This window comes from Trichoplusia ni, chromosome 21 (genome assembly GCF_003590095.1).
Source record: "Trichoplusia ni isolate ovarian cell line Hi5 chromosome 21, tn1, whole genome shotgun sequence".
Classification (NCBI taxonomy): Eukaryota; Metazoa; Arthropoda; class Insecta; order Lepidoptera; family Noctuidae; genus Trichoplusia; species Trichoplusia ni.
The window spans coordinates 4,905,318-4,928,189 of NC_039498.1; the positions used below are offsets into that span (position 1 = coordinate 4,905,318).

At 32.6% G+C, this 22,872-nt stretch overlaps 1 protein-coding gene across 4 annotated transcripts in view; it reads left to right on the forward strand.

Annotated features, from left to right (window-relative positions):
* Nucleotides 1-443: 443 nt before the first annotated feature.
* The window catches only part of LOC113504076 (probable nuclear hormone receptor HR3), an 89,396-nt gene continuing 66,967 nt past the window's right edge, over nucleotides 444-22,872 (forward strand). The window contains exons 1-2 of one of the 4 annotated variants that reach the window (XM_026886172.1): nucleotides 444-643; nucleotides 9,547-9,733. In XM_026886172.1, the coding sequence (XP_026741973.1) occupies nucleotides 9,631-9,733 (103 nt within the window). In that variant the 5' untranslated portion in view covers nucleotides 444-643; nucleotides 9,547-9,630. Of the gene's footprint in view, nucleotides 644-9,466; nucleotides 9,734-22,872 lie in introns of those variants that run through there. The other 3 variants (XM_026886174.1, XM_026886175.1, XM_026886173.1) reach the window with 3 other exon arrangements.

Sequence of the window (22,872 nt, forward strand, 5' to 3'; positions counted from 1 at the left end):
TCGTGTCAGTGACATTATTGTGACATGAAAATGATAAATATCTTTGGTATTTACCGACGACTACGACAGACAATGGTCTAGTTTTACTTTTTTATATTCAAAGGGCGGACTAGAACGTGATGCGGTTTTATTATTAATTTAACATATTTACGTAAATTCTTTTCGAATTATCGTTATTATTATTGACAGAAATATATATGAAAAAAATTTAGTTTCTGTTGCAAAATTAATACGTAAAAAAAAACAAAAAAAGTTGACAGAACTTTCTCGAAAAAGTTTGAAGTGTAAACTTTTTAATCCTTCATCAAGTTAAGCACAGGTATATCATCGACAGCCTATTAATAACAGGCCGAATGTTTAATACTCATGAAATTGGACGCAAAGCGGACACCTTCGCTTGTCCTGTGTGGCGGCAAGCATTCGCTCGCATACAAAATTCAGTTTGAGTTGAAACCGCGAGCGCGCGGCCGCTCTACGTCCAAACTTTTTGGCACCGCGTACTTACATTAAAAAAAACAAACGTCAAAATTGCCGCGCTTTTTATATTTGAATTCTTGTGTTATTTCTCGTAAACTTTTGTTGTGGTATTTGCATTTTGGACTCGTGTTGTGATTTGGATTGTTTCAAATGCTTTTCGTTGGATGTAAGTAGTTGTTTTATTATATAGATATAAAATTGTTCGTCCGTCGATACAGAGTACTTGTTAATTTGGTTACTTTGTAGTGTTATTTTATTTCTTAATAATCTTTAATTTATATTTTCATTTAAATAATTAAATTAAACTTTTATTTTAAGTAAAAAGGAAAATACAAAAAGTAAATCTGCCGCTGATTTCGGTTCCCGCGAATTTTCATCGAACAAAACGTTTTACTTTTAAAATGTTTTTTTAAAGGCAAAGGCCCGCATAATATTCGCCCGTATAACAATTATCTATCACGAAACTTGCAATTTATCAAGGTTGTAGTTGCATGAGATCTTCTATTGCATACTGTGTGAGCGGGACGGAAAACTTCGACCTTGCGTTAGAGAGAGAGGGAAGACATTAGGAAACTCTTGGGAAACAAGATTTTTCTCTTTCGGGGTACGAAGGGCACTTTTTATGATAATTTTTAAGATAATTGTTATCTTTTTAAATTGTTTGCATAATATTTGGGTCGTTCTTAATGTTTAAGTATATGTGCTTATGGTTCTGTTGTTATTTATTTATCTTTGTGACTGAGAGGTCATTGGTTCGAGTCTGTTGATAAATATGTGGAGATTTAGTTTGAGTATTAGATATTGGTTAGTTTAGAATTTAACCCGGTTTTAATTTATTATTATTTTCGTATTGCACGTGATATAATTTATTATATCATTTTTATGTGTCGAAGTAATGGAAAAACGAAACTTTAAAATTAATCAATATCAAATTTATTTTTGGACATATATAAAAAAAAAATCATTAATTGATTTTCCACAAGTTCTTTAGCAAACCGATTTAAATATATAACAATCTAAATTATGTTTTAACCGAAAAACATTTCTCAGCAATATAGAATAGTCTAGAACACTCAACAAAAATGTCTTTAAATGAAAAATGGCGGCCAAAATATGTATTGACAGATAATACTTTATGAAACTATTGAACTAGTTTGTCAAGTGCCCTTTTGTGCACTTAAGTAATTAATTACAACATTACAGACTATTTAACTTAAACTTAAGTGTAAAAAGGTCCTCAAATGTGTAAATGAATGCTAGAAATGCAACTTATATTTTTTTAATTTAAAATTAAAAGTTGTTAGTATCTATTATCTATGGTACCTACTCACAGATTATATAAATACAAACTTAAAAAGGTTTCACTATTTATGTATAAATAATTTACTTAAAAAATCATAAATATTAAGAGTGAAACCGAAGTATTATACTAGTTTTATTAAAAATAAAGTTTTACTTTCGATTTCATTACTATTGACATGTTGGTAATTGTGTTGCGTAATTTAATGGGATGTGTGAGTCAGTGTGGTATTTATAGTATCGAAAGAAATCCCACTGCTGGGCAAAGCTCTCTTCTGGGGTAAAAATGAAGTATGGTGATTAGAAATATAAATAGACCGTCAAAATGTATCAATTTATTATTAATTTATGATTTATACAAAACAAGCTTGTTTCTATTACTTTAACCTTTTCGTCATCACTTTAATATAACTTTTTTAAAGTTAACTATTTTAAATAAACCAAGTACTGGCCGATAATAAACTTAAACCGCCAGAAAAAAAATAAGATTCGAAATTTAAAATCCAAATCTTATTACACACGTCACTATTAAGACTGATTTAAAATGACCTCTTATTACTTCATTAGCGTTCTAAAATCAATTAACAAACGGCCATTTTTGTATCTAAATGTTATAATATGATATTCCTCTCCTTGCTGGGTCGTTGCTACTTATTTCATTTAATTCTAACATCCAAGTAGGTAGGATTTGTGGCTAGCGTGCACCGAGGCCGCTCAGATCTCCGTACCCAGTAATTGTTCATAAATATTGATAACTCGCAAACTAACTGAAAAAATCTAACTGCGTTTATTCTCATCGTAACTATGGTTTAAAGTGACTTCATGAACGAATCTTAACACCAATTTGGTGGTAAAAAAACCGATATGTCGAAAATTTCGAATACAATTCTTAAATCGAAACTTAAACAAGCTCTCAAACTTTTAAGTTTAAAAATCGAATACGCTTTTCAGCATTTTAAAAATTGTAATTCGATTTTGGAACTAAGTATTTCTTTTTCTGTTCGAATTTTAAAAATAACCGTTATAAATGCACAGTTTTTAGCTTTTAATTTGGCTAGATTTAATCAGGATCGGCCAGTCACTTTAGTACGAGTAGTTGCAGACTTATTGCGAGATGTAGCCTTGAATGTATACGTAAAGGCTTGTTCAAGCCATATGTTGTGTTTCTACTTATATTTGAGATTAACTTGAGAGCTGCTTAACACAAGTTTATTAGTGCATGATTATAAGAAAATTGCATGATTTATTGAATTTTATGGTTTTTTCTTGCTGGTTGGTCGATTATAATATATTTTAGGCATTACCTGAAAATAAGAAGTCTTCATCCTTAGAGTAGATGGTAATATCTTACATAATTCAATCAAAATCGATCCCTCAATTAAGGTGTTTAAACGTAACTGACAGACAATCTTTTTCAATTACAATATTATTAGAATATGTAGATTACATACAAATTACATGATACCTTTCTTAAAAGATACAAGATAACTACAGAATCTCAGTTTTTCATTCTGAAATCTCGAGGCATCTTTTGAGACGCCTCACAAAAGATATACCTGTGTACAGACGCTAAAAGAAACGCGAAATGGAAAAATGGAAAAAGATAAGCACGGGAAAGTCAAAATATGATGTGTTACAAGTTGTAGACAATTTTCATGCTTTTTTTATATAGAAATGTAACTTAAAAGAAATTATTAAACATTTTGAAAGTAAAGTAAACTTTGATATAAATAGCATTTAAATATTTTTGTTCGGAGTTTTGTGTTTTCTTAATAGGGGTCGAAACGACCAAAAGTTTGTTGTAAAGAAAATTTTGATAATCATTTATTATACAAAACGTATACACAAAGCGCTACGCTACGCTAATTAACTTACTGACTTTATATTTTCATTCATCTAATATTAAAATATTATTTACTAGCTTTTCGCCCACGTCTTCGCCCGCGTCGACGTCGGTTATATCGCGTTTCCAAGAGAACTCTTCAAAAGTCCGGGATAAAAACTATCCTATATTTTTTCTCAAGGTCAAGTCTATCTCTGCAAATTTCATTAAAATCAGTTCAGTTGTTTAGACGCGAAAGCGTAACAGACAGACAGAGTTACTTTCGCATTTATAATATTAGTAGGGATAACTTACTAAACACTTTTGTCTGTCTGTCTGTCGTAGTGTTACTCATATACTTTTTAATGTTTTAACCGAAGTTTAAAGCTATCTTTAGCAGTTATCACTGTGCGTGCTCGAAAAGGTTCTGTAAAAATGTTTTTAACTTTTTACCGTCAAAGTTACGTGTTACATGTGAAATATATCTGATTTTAATCTATATCTATACTAATATATAAAGCTGAAGAGTTTGTTTGTTTGTTTTAACGCGCTAATCTCAGGAACTACTGGTCCAAATTGAAAAAATCTTTTTGTGTTGAATAGACCATTCATCGTGGAAGGCTTTAGGCTATAAACTATCACGCCGCGACTAATAGGAGCGAAGATACAATGGAAAATGTGAAAAAAACAGGGTAGGTATAAATCATAACTTATATCTTCTACCCACGGGGACGAAGTCGCGGGCAACAGCTAGTGCTGATATAAGATTTCTAAGTTTGAGTTTTAACTATTTTTTTCTAAGGGAGAGAAGAATTCGCGTGATTAGTAAAACCTTCCTACGACGTATGTCATACACCAACCCTTGTTTTGTGTCTGTGTGTGTTGTTGTGACTTGAATGTTTCTGAAACCCTCCGAGACACAAGGATGATATTACCGCCAAGCTGCCAAAAAAAGTACTTTGAAAAACAATTGAATATCATTTCAGTAATCAAAAGATTTTTTTTCTTCATGCAAACTATTAAATAAATACGAGCTAACTCGATACTCGATATAACCAATCGATTCTCGCAACCGATACATCGATACCCGTCTCGATTTTTTCACATCGAAGCTTCTTACATCCGGCTTGCTTTTAGCATATCTTGTAATAATAATTATGGCATTGATCATTCGCTCTCGACTTTCACATAAGATTTCGGCTGTCTGCACTTTCACTTGAGTTTTTGGTCCAAGTTGTTAGTTGGAGCGGTTTTGAGACGCCATCTTGTTTTTTGTTTGGTTGTAATATGATTGATGGGATATTTATGGTTTTATGAAGTTTCTTGTACGTTACCCTACATAGGAATGATATTTAAAGTGCCTGCAAAATGGCATACTTGAAATAAAAACTTTAAAATTAAAGTTAAATATTATCCTTTCTTTAATAGTTCTCAAAACTACTAATGACAACTAACAAGTCTTTTTGCATTAATAAACAAAAAACATAATCTTAATGATTAATTAAATTATAATTCAGCAATTATTTAAATAATTTTCACTTATGAAACAAAATTATATAACAATCACTTTAACAAAATTAGCGTTTATAAATAAATCCTAGACTTTTATCATACATATGCATGGCAGGAATTTTGCTTGTCCATTCTCCTATTACCAGAAAAACTTATATAATAATTAACTTTAAATAATATCTTTTATTTAAACATTAGCCATTCACTCGCAAATACGCAGTTAAACAATTAAGCAATTAACATAAACAATCATATCTTGAACATCTATAGAATTTTACCGCTTTTTTTTAGTTTTAATTGCTATGGGAACTAATCTTTACATCCATAGGAAATCAACCTTTTGGGTTAGAAATTAGAATAATTTCTGCTTTACGCAATGCTACTATAAACCACTGTATTATTATAAAACTAGCTGTTGCCCGCGACTTCGTCCCCGTGGGTAGAAGATATAAGTTATGATTTATACCTGCCTTGTTTTTTTTCACATTTTCCATTGTATCTTCGCTCCTATTAGTCGCAGCGTGATGGTTTATAGCCTAAAGCCTTCCTCGATAAATGGTCTATTCAACACAAAAATATTTTTTCAATTTGCGCGTTCAAACAAACAAACAAACTCTTCAGCTTTATATATTAGTATAGATTAGAAACACATTAACTAACTTGTATTATTTAAAACTGGTGATAGTAGAAATATAGTGTGGAAGACACCAAATAATTCAATATAGACAACTTTAATAAGGCTGGTGTGATGATCAATGCTCGTGCGTCCTCTAAAAAACATTTTTGACATAAAGAAAAATATTTCCAAATAGAAAATACCAAATTTTCAAGCAGTCACTATTTCAAAACAAAAACTTAACAATTATTAACCGCACCAAGAATTTCGTAATTCATTTTCCAAATCTTAAGGCAACAAAAATCACAAAAATGCAACGACCAAAAATCAAAATCCACATCAAAAACTTACATTTTCAAATTTAAACGAAAAAAAAAAATTCGTTTTTTTTAAATCATCATTTTTTTTCTCATAATAATTAAATTATACAGCGTACAGTACTTCGTATCATATTTGAAAGTAAGTAAAAACTAACTCAAAAAACATTCAAATCCAAAACCCTCACTCGCTCACTACCTATTTCTATTCAACCCGCTACCGCTTATGACTCGTACATCCACCTCCAAAACTGACTTTCATCGGCACTTGCGCGGGCGCACACGTAACGGCTTGCGTAATGTGTCGCGCACGCATCGACCATGATTAGGATATACTGAGAGTTGTTTTATGCTTAGTTTTCTTTTCATATGCCAATTAATATGCCTTTTTGAATTTATAGATAACTTTAAATTCACGAATACAATAAATGCATCATGAAAGTATGTGTGTTTCTTTGTGACATCTTCACGCCTAAACAGCTGGATCAATTTTGATGAAATTTGGTATGGAGGTAGATGACACCTTAGATTAACACATAGGCTACTTTTATCCGACTTCGTTAAAGAAGGGTAACATTTTTGCAGATCTAACCGACATCCTTCTAGTTGTTAATGTTTTCAAAGATTTCGGGCTTGTGTTAGTAAGTTAATATGGTCAAAAATACTTACTTATTTCTTTTAAATTTGCTAGAAAACAATGCATTCCAATAAGTAATATTTCAATGCAATTTCGTGATTATTTATCTTATAGATAGTATAGGTACCGAAAAAAATCTATCTAATCTCCCAAAAGTTTTTATCTGTAATCCACTGCAGTTATAACGATTGCACTTTATTATAAAGAATACAAATTTAACACTTTATTTATGCCTTTGAATATGGTAAAAAGTACAGGCGTATATTACTCACGCGTATATTTATCGGGGTAGCCCGACTAGTTTCGGACGCAACCTGAGTCCTTAATCATGAACTGACGCGACGGGGTCGATACGGTCTCGGTTGGGTTCGAAACTATTCGGGCAATCAAAATAAATACACGTGTATAAACCATGAATTCTCACGATAGTTACTATAAAAATATAGTCAGTTTGTAAGTGAGTAAAGATACCCACTACACTTAAACCAATATTAGCCCACATTCGAATCCCACAACTGGGCCACATTTTCCCCACATAAAACATATCTCACAATTAGTTATTTACTTCATGATCCAGGCTCCCAGTACCCCCTGCAAGTCAGCTGTTACAGTATGGAGGTGCAAGTCCAGACATCGCGCTCCGGTCAGTCTTAACTAATTATACTAATTAATTCATACTAATACCAAGGAGAGGCTAGATCGTGGCTAAGAGGCTAAGCGGTAACTGCATAAGTGAAACGATCACAGGATAAGCTACGCTTAACGCGGTTGGCCCGTACATGGGTGACCATCTTTGTCATAACGAATTCCTCCGTGTTTCGGAAGGCACGTTCAATTGTTGGTCCCGGCTGTTATTCATACATCTTTGACAGTCGTTACAGTTAGAAGCTTGAAAGTCTGTCCAGTCTAACTAAGGGGTATCGTGTCGCCCAGGTAACTGGGTTGAGGAGGTCAGATAGGCAGTCGCTCCTTGTAAAACACTGGTACTTAGCTGAATCCGGTTGGACTGGAAGCCGACCGCAACAGAGTTGGAAAAAAGCTAGGCCGATGATAAATTCATACTAAAACTAAACCCAAATCCGTCTCTGTACGAATAACTCATCGTATGTATGGTCGATGTACAAAATGGCGATTGGGAAAATAGGGATTGACCTCAGGGGGTTTAAAATTTAGGGTTGTATTTTTTAATGCTATACCGAAAAAATAGGTTTGGACTGCCCTTAACATTTAGATATTTTCCGCCGTTTCGGAGAAGTTTCACTAGAAACATCGCGACAAGACAATTTCATTTAGAAAAAGTGTTATAATTATCAATACATTTACAGCAGCTTCAAAGAAAGTTTTAAACTAAGTATCTTTAAATCATTCGTCAGCTATGGAACAAACTCGCCAACTTACCAATAGTTGAGTTTCCTATATAATGTGTAAGTCTAGAAACTTTTACTTGTAAGTTTAAACTTAGCTTATTGCAACTTTATTGATGTCTAAAGATGTCTAAATTTAGAGTAAAACCTGTCTTTGCAAGTCGAATTTTGTTAATTTTAGACTGGATTTTAACTTTAGTGTAACTTATAGAAGAGTTCTTGCTTTTTTAAGCAAAATAATGAAAATTGACTCTTTTTGTTAATATGTTAGTAATTAGTGCTTAAATAGCTTAGTATTAAATAATTCTAAGTGACAAGACAGCTTTTAGACAGCTAAATATTCACAAAATAATTAAATTGATTCGGTATTTTAGTTTAATTTGTATCCACTCTAAAGTCGTTATTTCAATGCCTTTTTTACGTATTCTAGTTACTCATTAAATAAAGTACACTATTTCTAAAACGAATTAATAAGCTGAAAGCTTGAACCATCAAAAAGACATTACAAATAACTAATTCTGATCCATAAACAACTATTCTAAACAGATTGAAAATAAAACCTCATTACAATAAAACTACATTATCTACTCAGTGTTGCAACACTCAATAAAGGTCGGTCAACAATAGACGCCTACATCCCTAGCCTGGCAACCCAACATCAAAGTGAATGATATAATAGCTGCCTAACTATTCATGAAACTATAGTAAGTAAGAAAAGTAGTGTTTTAGTCGGTATACCTCAGCGGGCGCGCGGGATCGATCCCGGGCATGCGCACTGGGGGCCAACACTTCCGAACACCCCCCCACACCCCCGCCCCCACAGCTGAAACACCCCCACACTGCAACTGCACTCCAGTGCATGCGAAACCGCGACCAGAGCTAAAACCCGGACGAAAAATCGCACTTTACAATAAAAAAAAAACAATTCCTTAACAAGAAAACGTGACAAATATGTTCTCAATTACGTGTGCACTCAAATAACCGGTCACAAGTGGGGGCGGACAAGAACGGACCATTTACAAACTATGAAGAAGAAAAAACGAATGCACGGGACACTTGAACGCATTCGATGTCAATCTTCACATACAAATTCGGTACGAAAACTTTGACAATATAATACAATTCAAAACATTAAAAAAAATCACAAGTTTAATACAATTTATACGCAATATATAATCACAAAAACCATTAGTTTTTAATAAAAATCAATAATAACACAAATTAGTGAAACACTATTATAAAAATCCCGAGCAAATAAACCCAACCTTAAAATCGAAATTTTAGACTGATATATAATTCCGTAGTAGATTTATAAATATAAATATATAGTATTTACATTAGTTGAGCATTTCAGAAAGTTTATATGTAGAATAAATTTAAAAAATATTTATTAATAAAATTATAAATTGCAATATAAAATACAAATGAAAACCCGGGATCAGCGAGTAGCCTTAGCATTTTATACGACGGACGAACTATTTTGACACTTGCAAATATTTCAGTGTACAAAAATGGATGATTGTGTGTCTGTGTGTGTAAGTTAAGTGTTATGGTACATCCGTGCTAGTGTTGGGCCCTGGGCCAATATGTTGAACATGTTCGATATGTGGAACTCTGTTAGTACCAAGTTGGAGCAGACGAATGTCCAACAAAGCCAGCAACCGCATACTTCAGGTGGGAGCATTAAAGGTAATTTCCACTTATTAACGGGAGTATTTGGGGCAAACTTTGTGACAAATATTGGAACAAATGTTGAAAGTTGTCGGCACGTGCTCTTGTTTTTTTTTTTTTATTAAGAGTACACGATGTAACAGCCTGTGTCGAAATTAGAAGTTTTCAAGTTTCACGCATTTTTATTGTACTTCAATATTAGCATTTACGCGATTTTTTATAGAAATTAAATAGACTGGCTTCCCATTTAAATAAAAAAAAATCTATTGTACAATTATACAAAACTGTACATTTTTACATCAAAATTATACTAAAGTTTGCCCCAAACTAAAGCTAGCAAAAAATAATAAAAACGCTTTGTTGTAGAAAACAAGTGCATTTTGGGATGCATGAGGCTTCAAATAATGTAGGTATTGCAATAAAGCGATTTGGCAATTTTATCACAGTAAAATTAAACTGCACCTTGTTCATTTTACCCCTTGAAGCTTTAGCTAAACTATATGTAATATATCAAGATTCCTTTTAACTAAGAACCATAAAAAAATACGTAAAAAGTTTTATGAAAAACATCTAAAACATAAAATGGCAAGTCATCAATGCCTTGTCACGTCATTTCAATTCGCGAGAGAGATATTAAAAGATGCTTGCGTGTAAGATTTTAATAAAAATATATACATAAAAAAAATATAATAGAAAGTGGTCGAAAACTTCTTTTTCCGGTATATGTATTTATATACATAATTGTTTCTTATATGGCCATGTTGCGTAAGGCAAGAAAGTGTCCAATTAAAATTCGGTGTTGCTAGTCGACGCGATGTGAATTCGTGATATTTCGTAATTATTTTATAGCCTTTTGTGAAAGATGTGTTTAATTTTCAGTTGTTTTTTTTTTGAGATTTTTCTAGAATAAAATCCGTCATTTATTATCACTGTACCGACTAATATTATAAAGGGGTACCGTTTGTGTGCTTGTGACGTTGTAGAGTGTAGGATCAGGATATACTGAACCGAATTCAAAATTAGTTTTATCAATAGAAAGCCACATTATATGATTGAATCACAGCCTTTTACTAACCTACGCACGGATCGACCATTTAAAAATACTGTAGTAAGGTTCAGAGTAGCGCGTGGGGTACAGATTTTCCAGGAAATGAAAGGAAGTATTCCGTGTAAACTCTGGATTATTTCTCAGAAAACTGCTTTTAATTTCGCTTTAAATATACTACAAAACGATATAGCGTACTTTTCAGTCTCCTTAACTTAACGAAGAAATGAATGACGCTGTCTGGCAGCCATTCTTAACGTATTTGGGGAAATGACTTGTCAGAAAAACACAGAGAAGCAGTTTTAATATACTTAGTACTGCAAGTTTGTACGCTCCTTAATAAAACGAAAAACATTATAAAAATAACCCTATTCTCATCACCTGACTCATTATACTGTCATTGTTGGTTAAAATAGGTTATCCTATTCAGTTACCCCACTGATATAAACGCAAGGGTATATCGAGAGGTTGTTACCCCGCGCCTACAGCCGCCGCACTGACCTAATTCAAAGCCACTGCCTCCGACCAACGACGAATGACAGATGCAGTTTATTTTTTTAAAACAGAACTTTTTTTATTCTCGTATTTGCAAAAGCTGTCACTGGACGGTTTTATTTGACTGAGTATTCAGTTTTTGAAAACTGTTGTTGTTTCATTTGTTTAATTGTGTTTTAAAATAAATCTGGCTCTTTTAGCTAAGTTTATTTTTAACCAGACGGTACACAGAGAAGGAATAGGTTTATAATAATGTTGTGATTTGTGACGTCATTTCAGATACTATCTCTTTGGCCCTACTTTTTTCCTACAGCAATGACTCTATAGAACCTTTTATTCCTTATAATATATTGTAATATTAAAATCCACAATACAAATAACTTCCCAACGTTGATTTAAACATCTGAACTCATCGCTGTTCTAATTTTATATACAATACGTATGTGTCAACTGAATCACTTCCCACGCCGAATATTTACTCTGCAATCTCTATACATTGCATAATTTAGTTAAACAGGTATCTGAGATATAAATTGGCATTACTTTTACCAATTAAAAACAACCTTTTATATTTGATAACGTTTCATATCTTGTCATCTGACGGGCGCCATTTTTTTTAATATGGCGGACTGATAGTTACTTTCTTATTCCCTTATCAGTTAGTTACTATACATAAATTATTATTATACAAATTATTGATATTTTTCTTTAGTTGTAATAATTAGTCCGGATTTCTAGGATATTAAGAAGTCATGATAGCTCAGCTGGAAATTAATTATAAAGTTATTGAATGAAAACTTTGAACAAAACAATAGAAGAAAAAAGTGAAAATTACAGAAATCAATGCCAGGTTTTCGGTTAATAATCAAACATTAAAAATTAAAAATTAATTTAAACAAAATAATCAAGGATCAAGTAATTTAATAAGGTATACAATGACATTTACAAACGCCAAATTTGACACATCGTAAAACGTCAGATTTTGTAGTAATGTCATTGGGATTGCAATAAGTATTAAAAGTTAATTGCGATTTGTGGTTTTCCTTAGAGTTGTGTTTTCTATTCATGAAGCCCATTCAGTATTTATCGTTCAATTATTGTATATAATTTATACGACTGCCATTTTATATAGTAAAAACAGAGAAATCCTTACGTTATTTTCAAAGAAATCAATTAAAACTAATTTGATCGAAAATCCTTTAATAATATTAATACCAAACCTTAATTAGTTAAAACGTAAACAATTAAACAAAAATAAGTATCACTTTTCATTTTGATACAAAAGCAGCCATTAAATTAACTTTTTAATGACATTGATCACCATGATATTCAGCCGAAGTAAAAAGTTGTTCTTTTTTAAATATCGATTGACATTTCGGCGGCACTTTCTCGCGGGCGCGTTCGGCTTATTGCAGAGATATTTGGTATAAAGGACATATTGAATTTCGTACGCCGTTATTAAAAAAAGTATATAGGGTTGTCATTACTCTAATATTATAAAAGTGAAAGTTTGTAAGTGATTGTTATATATATTTTGGCTATAAAGATAGGACGAAATTGTATAAAAAGATTATAGATAGGTGATACTCTAAATTAAATTTTTTCTATTGTTAACATAGCTTTTTCATTAAATAAGAAAATTGTTCCCGTGAGATTACCTAGAATTTAGAATGAAAATAAATGTGAGTTTCTATTAAATTAACATTTATTATTAGAACCATTCTAAAATCGTAAGAGCATTTAATATTCAAGAATAAATCTCGCGTATAAACTTTTTATTTTGAGTGAAAGTTGATTCTTATCTAAGTATTCATTGTCCTGTCCGGTCTTAAAAAAAAAAACAGCTCAGACCGAACAAAGAGGTTTTCACAAAATTGTTTTCACTGTTTCATCATTTCTGTTATTATATACTTACTAATTATATTTAACTTGATTACGTATAGAAATTAAAAGAGATTACCTAATGCTATCTACTTATAAATAATAATTATTTATTTTTTTATAATAGTCTTTATTGAGATTGCTATGGATTTGTTACCTAATCCGCATTTATTGTTTAAATTGAAATGAAATATTTTATTGTTTTCAAAAGTATGCAGATTTTTAATGCTTATACGACTTATATGTATTTTTAAATATAAATGTCAATAGGATATGAATATACTTAATAGTTTCCCGAAAATCCCGATACTCAAAGACTTCTGACATTAAAAAAAAACTTTCTTTTTATACCAACAAATTACAGTTACATTAATTGCAGGCAGATTTTAACACTCTTTAATCTTGCGATTTAAATGAAGTGAAACCCCTAAGCGAACGGTTTCGTTTCTTTTTTTAAAACGTTGCGTAACGCACTAACCAGTTCCATTCAGCATAAGTTATGATTGCACGAGTTCCAAACATGAACGCGCCCCTCCGATTTAGAAATTAAAAAGAATGTTTGTTCTTTTTTTTTTTTGATGATACTTGTACTGTCAGTGATTCATTATGATTTTTAATGGCTGTATACTTTAGTTAGTCATTAAGTTCTGAGTAAATCTTGTGCGTATGTTGTTTCAGTATTTGGGAATAAACAATTATTTTACAGTCTTAGGAGTCAGACTTACAAGTTACAAATAATATAAAATGCCAATTAATGCAAAGCACTAATTATTAGGTGTTCTTATAGGCTTATACCTCACTATTCTATACTTTTCTAAGAATAAAAAAACCCTGAAAACTGTTGTACCCTTAATAAATCCTTTTAAAAAAGATTCGCATATAAAATAACAACATAATTTATCAGTTAAAAAAAAAAACTTTTCACATAAAACATGCTCCACGCACACAACAAAGCATCATTTCAAATAAAGAACCTAAATCGTTCAATTGTCTTTTAAATTCGTGTGTGTATTCGAACGTCAATCCTTGTTCAGTTTGACTTAACAAAATGGCTGCCGTACTAGGGTAATAGTACATCAAAAAAACTTGATATCTGCACAATGGTTACATTTGCCAACCAGCAATACTCGTTATTGCCGAACTTGCAAACTGCTCGAATTACAACCGGACGCATAAATAACTATTCCATGTTATATATAAGTAAGCAATTTTTTGATAATGTCAAGCAAGCGAGAAATTTTTAGGTATTTCGCCCAATTATTTGTTACAAAATTAACATAAATATAATTTTGCTGTTTTGTAACTAAATTAAATTATCTTTCAATGCAAAATAACTAATATTTGTCTGTATATACCTATAAAAGGTTTTGAAACAGAAAAAAAAACAATATTTATCGCGGTTCCGTAATATTTTTATTGTTTTTCTAACAAATCTACCTTTCTATAAAATAGTGTTACCCAGTAACATAGGTCGTGTAGGTCGAATAAGTATTTTTCGTAGCGTCAGGTCTACATAAACGCCGTACTTTACAGACGAAAGTCCAAAACTAACTCCAACTAATATAATTGAAAGTGGTGGATAATGTTTGTTCGCATCAAGCTTTGTGACATACTGGTGCTGCCACATGTTGAGAAATAATAACGATGTTGGACCATTTTTTGAATTCTGGAGGCATTTTCTAATAAAGTAAATTTATCGCATACGACCTCTCCGTAGTTCATCGGTACAGAATACGTTAATAATTGAATAAGCTTCTTGAACCAAAAAAGAATCTATAACTCCCAAACATGCAAAACGAAAGTACCAGGCCAACATAACTCCTAAAGAGTCACCAGCCAAGCTTTAATCACCGCTTCTACCAATCTGCTAATATTACGTAAAATAATGCACATACATACACACACGAGAAGTACTAAGTACCAGGATAGCATAAACATGTGACAGGTCGCAAGTTTAGTACTAAAGTACGCAAGAAAAAGTTGCCTGGCCAAGACCCATATAGCGTGTTCGATGTACTACGACTGACTAGTTTTGATACTTGCGTTAGTGACGCCATTTTAGGTTTTGTTGAATGGTATTTTATTGAAAATGGAGGATTTCGTCAATTATTACATTATTAGAAATACTTGTAACAGTAGTAAAATGTAATTAACCTTTTTCTGCGTTGCAAACTGTTGACAGATCTCATGTGCTTTTGACAGATAATTTTTTTGGTGCAATCTTTGCTTAACTAGACTAAGCTATATTCTTAAAAATACTTTTTAAGTACAACTAGTTTTCTAAAATGTCTGTTAGTGTCGGTTTCCTGTTTCATTGGGTTTAGCTTAATATCAATATTTTATAAAGCAAATACTTATTTGTTCTCTAAAAAGCTCCATCACCTAGAATCTAACTGTCATATCAACTTTATTATTTTGTTTCAATAGAAAAAAAATCACAAGTAGGCTTTGAAGACAATAAACTATTAATTATTCATACTTGACAACTTTCATTTGGCATTTATCCTGATATTTATATTTTTATAACTGTATTTATTATCTTTTCACTAAATATGGCATTATTTATTGACTGAGTATAATAAACTTTGAATGAAAGGCGGATACGTATTTTTTCTAAATAAACATACATTAGAAATCTCCAGTCATTTAATTATGAGATCGTAATAAAGATGTCTAACAAAAGTATTTTTCCACAATAATTTATTGATATATAAATATAACACATTAACAAAGTATTAACAGCTTATTTTGGATAAAATATATCTTAATTAATTATGCAATCATAATAATCCTCAAATATGAAATATCACAGCATAAAAATAGCGTTATCAACCAACTAAAGAGAAAACCTCTTCATTTCTAATCGCATTCAATTTCGCACATTCAAAATAATTAAAAAGGACTTTGCTTTAAAAAATAATCAATTAAACAAAAACCATTCAAGTATCAACTCCTTTCGTCCGCACTTCACACATTTACGTATAGTGTGCGCATGCGTGGAGCGTGCACTCAGGTACTGATATGATATTAGTTGTCTATGTGTGAATGTACTATGCAGCGTTTAGATTGTCTAGTCTAGCTAGTAGGTAGCTCCTAAATAGACTCTATAAATGTTCTGTGCCTCGTTTAGACTCACTTTTGTTGCCAGTAAGGCTTGACGTGACTTCGTTTAGTTTAGTTTGGATATGAATTGTGCCGTGTTTAGATTGTGTCGTCTAGCCAGTAGATAGTGGTTCTAAATTGACTAAATTGTTCTATGCTTCGTTTAGACAAGTTTTGCTTATAGTATTTTCTGTTTATGTAATAATGATTATTTATTCAAAATACATTGTTATAGCAATTTTACTGTTATATCGGATTTCCCTCTTCCCTTGGGCGTGTTTCATGAATTTCAGATTCATAATCATTTGACCTTGAATATATAATCTCTTTTAAGAATCGACTTTTGTACTGTACGAAAATCTTTACTTGTTGTATTATGAACACGTATAATTGTTATAGTTTTTTGGATGGTTTCAAGATTATGGTTTCGCAAAATGTTAAGGCAAGGAGTGTTTTAGCACGCGAATGTTAATTGGTGAAACCTAACTTCAAATTCAAGCTTATTTCAATACAAAGTTTCATCAAAATCGATTCAGCGGGTTTACAGATCAACTAGGCACATAGTATTTTCTATTCTAAGCAGTTTGTCAACCAAAATCAATGCGGCAAAGTTTAGTTTTCAAGCCAGTAGGAGGAGCCAGTAATAAATATAAGTTTTGAAGTCGTAAAACTTTGAACGTCAGTCTAGTTAGAAATAACCTCGTTGTTAATGTGCTTTAGTAGGAGAACTTCTAGTTACTGATAAGGCAAGTACTTTACGTGTTATTGCACTGTGCTGCGTTCACTTGAAATAGGCGAGTAGGTAGAATGACCATTTTGTGTTTTTACGTGGAGTGGTAACGCCAGTAAGAGTCTTTTAGATGCTTGTGTTTGGTTTCACTTGTTTGGTCACTTTAAATATATTGATTAAATCATCTCTTGAGAAATTTAATTAAGTGCATTTTAAATTTATTTTTTGCTATGTGAAAAATATCTCATATTAAAACATCAATGCCGATGTATTTAGTTCCAAATCATGTTTTTAAAATAACAACACAATTTACTTAAATATTTTTCGTTTTACTTATTTCTGACTGACGTTTGATAGGCTTAGTAATCTAGGCAAGTACTACTCGCCTAGGACAAGCCCGACTAAACGAGCATGCATGTGTGCGTGTACGCAACTACGCCTCGTCGCCATGTTAACGATGACGTCATAAGTGGCTAGAAGGGACAAATATTTAATTACTTGTCAAATTATTATTATTAAATTACTGCGTTTGAAGGTAAAAATAATGTCTGAATACATTGGAAGATTCTAGAAGCTTATGTAGTATTACGAGTAACCATCTATTGATATTGGTCTCTTGTGTAGAATATACATATAAAGTGCCTTTAGTTATGGAAGTGATTCTGTCAAAAACTATGCATTTAATGAGAAAAATCGTGATCGCGTCAACTAGCCTCCTTACTCATCAAAAATCTTCGTCTCTCAACAAAATATTAATGTTTGTATATTTATCACCTCTTAACCCTAAAACAGCATGACCAATATTGAAGCAATTTGACATGGCGGTAGCTAACACACCAAGGCATTATCTACCAGTCAACCTTTGGGTCAAATGGAGAATACAGTTGGAGTAGGTACAACAGTACATAAGCTAAAAATTGCAATAGCAAATCAAAAGCCACTGGCAGAAGCTTGTAATATAAACTACAGCTAAGGTTTGCTTCGATCAGAAAATGGCGACAAAATCTGTCTCAACAACAACAATAATACTGTTAAATAGAAAACAACCTTCCGTCAGTTACAACACTCAGATTCAGTTCGCTTTTACATTTTGCAATATCCCCAACAAGGTGATAATTGTTTTTTTGTAGACTAATATCCGAAACGAGGTTATGTCCTTGGTGTGGTAAAGAAAAACTTGTGAAAATGTAACCGAATGCAGTTTTCATTTATATCTGTTAAACCTTGAGGAAGGACATTTGAGGTGGTGTGATCATCGTCATCCACAGCCCTTGTCCTCTCACTACTGGGCCTGGGCTTCTTTCTCGAGCCAATTTCTACGGTCCTGTGCTAGCCTCATCCAGACTCGACCCGAGACCTTTATTATCATCGACCCATCTTGCACTCGGACGACCGACGCTTCTTTTGCCTTGTCTTGGCCACCATTCTATCAGGAGGTGTGATGGCACACGTCAAAATCGTAAAGATAGTGAGGTCTGGAAGGGGAAGGGGGAAGCCTTTGCCCAGCACTGGGATCTAAAACTGGCTAAACATAAAACGAAAATTAGGAAAGATAACCATGAATATGAGACAGTCTTTGAACAGTTTTGGAACACTAAAGGCTAAAAAATAAGCCTTCAAATATGTCATCATCAAAAGCCAAGAATAACTCACACTGCTGCCTTGATCTCCCTTTGTTTATTAAATTTTCTCCTATCTCTTGCCCTAGACACCCATCCAATTCATACTATCTTTATATTATTATATCTTTTGCTCATCACATCCTCCCCCACTTTCCAAGCACACGAATATTATAAATGCAAAGGTATGCGAGTGAGTATGTTTCTACCTCTTCACGCTCAAATAACTAGACCGATTTCGATGAAATTTGGAATGGAGGTGGCTGAAACCTTGGATAAATAGATAGGCAAATTTTGTCAGATTGCGTTAAAGAATTATAATGATTTTGCAGCAGATATAAACAATAAATCACAATAAAAGCTTTCTTTTAAATAAACATTTAAATAAAGCTAAAATGTTTGTATCACAGTCTCTAGGCCGAATCACCGATAAATTATTAGTTGTACCAAAACGGACTTTGATAGTACTATCTAGTGCTCAAATATAGCCATACAATATACTAGTCGATACTAGCTATTATTCTAAACAATATTTATCAGTTACTGTGGTATAGACCTAATTTCATCCAAGTATATTAATTGTTATAAAGATGTCAGTTTGTCAGTTGCCAGTCTAGAAGGGGTATCGTGTTGCCCAGGTAACTGGGTTGAGGAGGTCAGATAGGCAGTCGCTCCTTGTAAAACACTGGTGCTTAGCTGAATCCGGTTGGACTGGAAGCCGATCCCAACATAGTTGGGAAAAGGCTGGGCCGATGAAAAAGGTAGGGTTTGTGAGCTAGCGTGGTGATGAATGCTCGAATCTTTTCTATATGGAAAGAGGCCTATGCCCAGCTGTGGGACGTGTATTAGCCGGTATTATTGTTATATACATAAATATGTTTATATATATTTTTATAACTACAACAAATTACTTTTGAAAACCCCTTTAGTTAAAAGAAAAGGGTTATTGAACGCATTTTTACGAAAGTTAAGGAGAAAATCACTTTATTTCTAAATCTACACATAATTAATCCCCTTTTTTATATTGAAAACAATAATATCACAGAAATATTAAATTAATTCACTAATTAAAACTTATATTATTTACTAATTACATATAAATGATATTAAACTTAAATACAACAATTTACCTTGAAGAAGTCTTAAAACCCATCATTTTCCTAACCTCAGCCCGCCTGCTTACCATACAACATTGTCCATCTATTTATGCGTATAAAATACAATGATGAACAACGTCACATTCGTGGTTTTGCACGCGCATTTGAAATATCGGCCTTGGAAGCTCATTCTGCGCTCGCAACGCATCCATTTCGCGTCCTGTGCAGTTTTGCTTGCCATAGAATGGTTGGCGTATCTATTTATGCGTAAATTCAATGATGATTTTCAACGGCGATAGTGTAACATCCGTGGTTTTGAACGCGCATTCATAGATAGACCGGCCTTGCGCGTGCTATTCAACTCGGTGACATACATTTCAGTTGGCTTCAAGCCGTGCTGCTATGCAATGGAAAATAGACTTTATTTGTGGGTGTATACAGTTGAGTATCCATTGAAAGTACTTAACGTAAAGTTTTAATTGAGACAACGCACCGTCCTATCGCGAATTTCGAAATTTAAATTTCGAATTTGGCGTTTTTTTTTAATTCTCTCACTGTTTCTCAATGACATGCATTTTTTTAAGATTGCTTTTTAATTCTGAAACAAAACGAGTGAAGGAGGTTTTACTCAATTTTATATTCTTTAAATTCTAGTCTTAATATATATCCTATATTTATATCTATTCCTTGACTAAGTAACTGTTAAATAGTTAAATAATCTTGACTAATCCATATTTGAACAAAGATTAGCATTACAGAGTTGCCATACAGAAAAATACAAAAGGTCATATTTTAATAGAACTGAGAACATAAAATAAATGATAATCGAAGGCTACTATAAAATAAATAGCCTATCTGTTTTAATGGAACCCTGTACTGATTAACTACTAAGTATTAAAGGTAACTATGGCTAAGCGGTTCAATGAACGATTTGTGAGCACAAGGTCGTAAGTTCAAACTGAGGCTATACAAATGACTTCGAAATTAACACTTGAAAACATCGTGAGGAAAAATCGTGATTCTAAATCCTCTAGAGCAGTGTGAATTAATCATCAATATTCAATCCTCTATATACGAAGAGGTCTTTGCCCAACAGTGGGCCTAAAAAAAGAATAACCCAACACAAACACATAACTACAAAATTATCAAAAAGTTTTCACATTTGTCCTCTTTTGTCAGTAAATAAAAACCTTTTCCATTATTTTCTTAAGTGATAACACAGTTTTGACGTAACGCTTAAAAGACAAACAAAGCAAAGCCATGCGCTTGCGCAACACAAGGCTTGGTTCGCCACGAAATTTAAACACATAAGTTCACATAGTCAGATTGATAAAGGAAAATCACATGTTGAGTAAAAAATAAAAATGTAGTAGGCGCTTTAATTTGCAGTCTACACTAAGAAAGGCTCCTGTCTTTGTCTATGTGAAAGATAATATAACGTCAAAAAATAATCCAAGAACCAAATCCCAAATAAGTGAGCAGTTGATTTTGATAACCATGCCTTTGCCTAATAAATTTAAGTTCAGTTTCTATACAAAAATGATTCAGATAATTCATAGTAAATAAACTTAGTTACTCAGTTTTCAAGAAGTGATTTTTTTTAAAGATATTTCGAAAACCTTACAGTTCAAAAAAAAAAAATCCTGATATCCGTTTTTCATTTTGTTCTATTAATTTTCCATTCTTCAAAAAGTTTGCTAAATCGATGACAACCCAACCGACCAAATATGAAAACCTATCAAAATATTTGTCCAGCACAATATAGAACCCACAACCCTATCAGCGTATCAATAGGAAGCCAACACGTTGCTCACTCTGCATATCTCCTCTATCTATCAAGTGACGTAACAACGTAAAGTGCATGCGCTTGCGCAACTCTCAACGAAGGGCTTGGTTCCAAGATGGCGGCGGAGAAAATTTTTCGTGAATGAGTTTAGATGTGGAAAAAAATGGTTAAGTGATTGTGTGGTGAATTTAGAAGAGTAATAATTATAGTGATAGTTTGTTTGTGTTGTTTCATATCACACTTAAACGTCTAGATCACTTTTGATGAAATTTTAAATGGAGAAAAATCTAGTGGAACTAATATGTGGAGAAGCTAGAACGTAGACAGACTCAAAGGCTCCTATTGCAGAAATAACTAATGCCCAATATAGCAGAACCACGAACAAAAGCCAGTTTGAAATATATACTTAACTTCCGAATTACTACAAATTATACTCAAAAGATATGTCTGCCTCAATAAGCTGTTTACTTAAGTATATGTTCAAGAGTCTAACTCAAAAGAACACCTTTATATCCTTTCAAGCACCGAAATACTTAATCGCAATAAAACTTAAGTCTTTTTGAAAAACCATATAAAAATAAAATCCCCCATAACGCTAAAATCTTACCCTCCAACTTAAAAAAGCCATCATAATACTTGTTTACCATTTCTAACGTCTATCCGAGTGACGTAATGTGTATGCCAACGTGTAGCACACATGCCTGCGCTTGCGCAACCACCAACCACTCAGACAATATAAGCGTTCGTTAAAGAAAAGTGCGTTGTACGATGCGTCAATAGTTGATTCTTGCACATTTTGTTTAAAGCTAGTTTTAAATTATGGTGTAATCTGTAATAGTCGCAAATGAAGTCGCTTTCTATAGGTAAAAGATTTTCCAAAAACGGTTCAGTAGTTACTGAGATTCGTGTCAAAACGGAAGAAAACGACTCCCGTATTAAGGAGTTTTATCCTTGTGTCGCGGATATCACAAACATTCAAGTCACATGCACAAAGACACCCAGACTCAGGACAAGCATTCGTGGACCGCAAACGCTTGTTCTACGAACATGCGAAACGTCGGGTTATGGTTTCTTGCTTTGTTTGTCAGTGAATAATAATAATAATTAAGAATAATAATTTATTTATTTGAAAGAATATTGTTACAATAGATGTTACATAAAATAAAGTCCATAATATTCTACTGTTTCCAGCGTCCAAATATTTTTAAGATCAGAACGAAAATAGAAAAATATCAAATTGCAAACGGCGTTTTAGTAACAATAATTGACTTTACTGATTCGTAGGGTTCTGTACCGAAAGAAAATCGGAGTTAACTAACGTTAGTAGAGTCATATATACCTATGATCGGTGTCTAATATTTTCTGGAAATGTGCTCTTCTAAGCCGATTAGTACGGATCCCT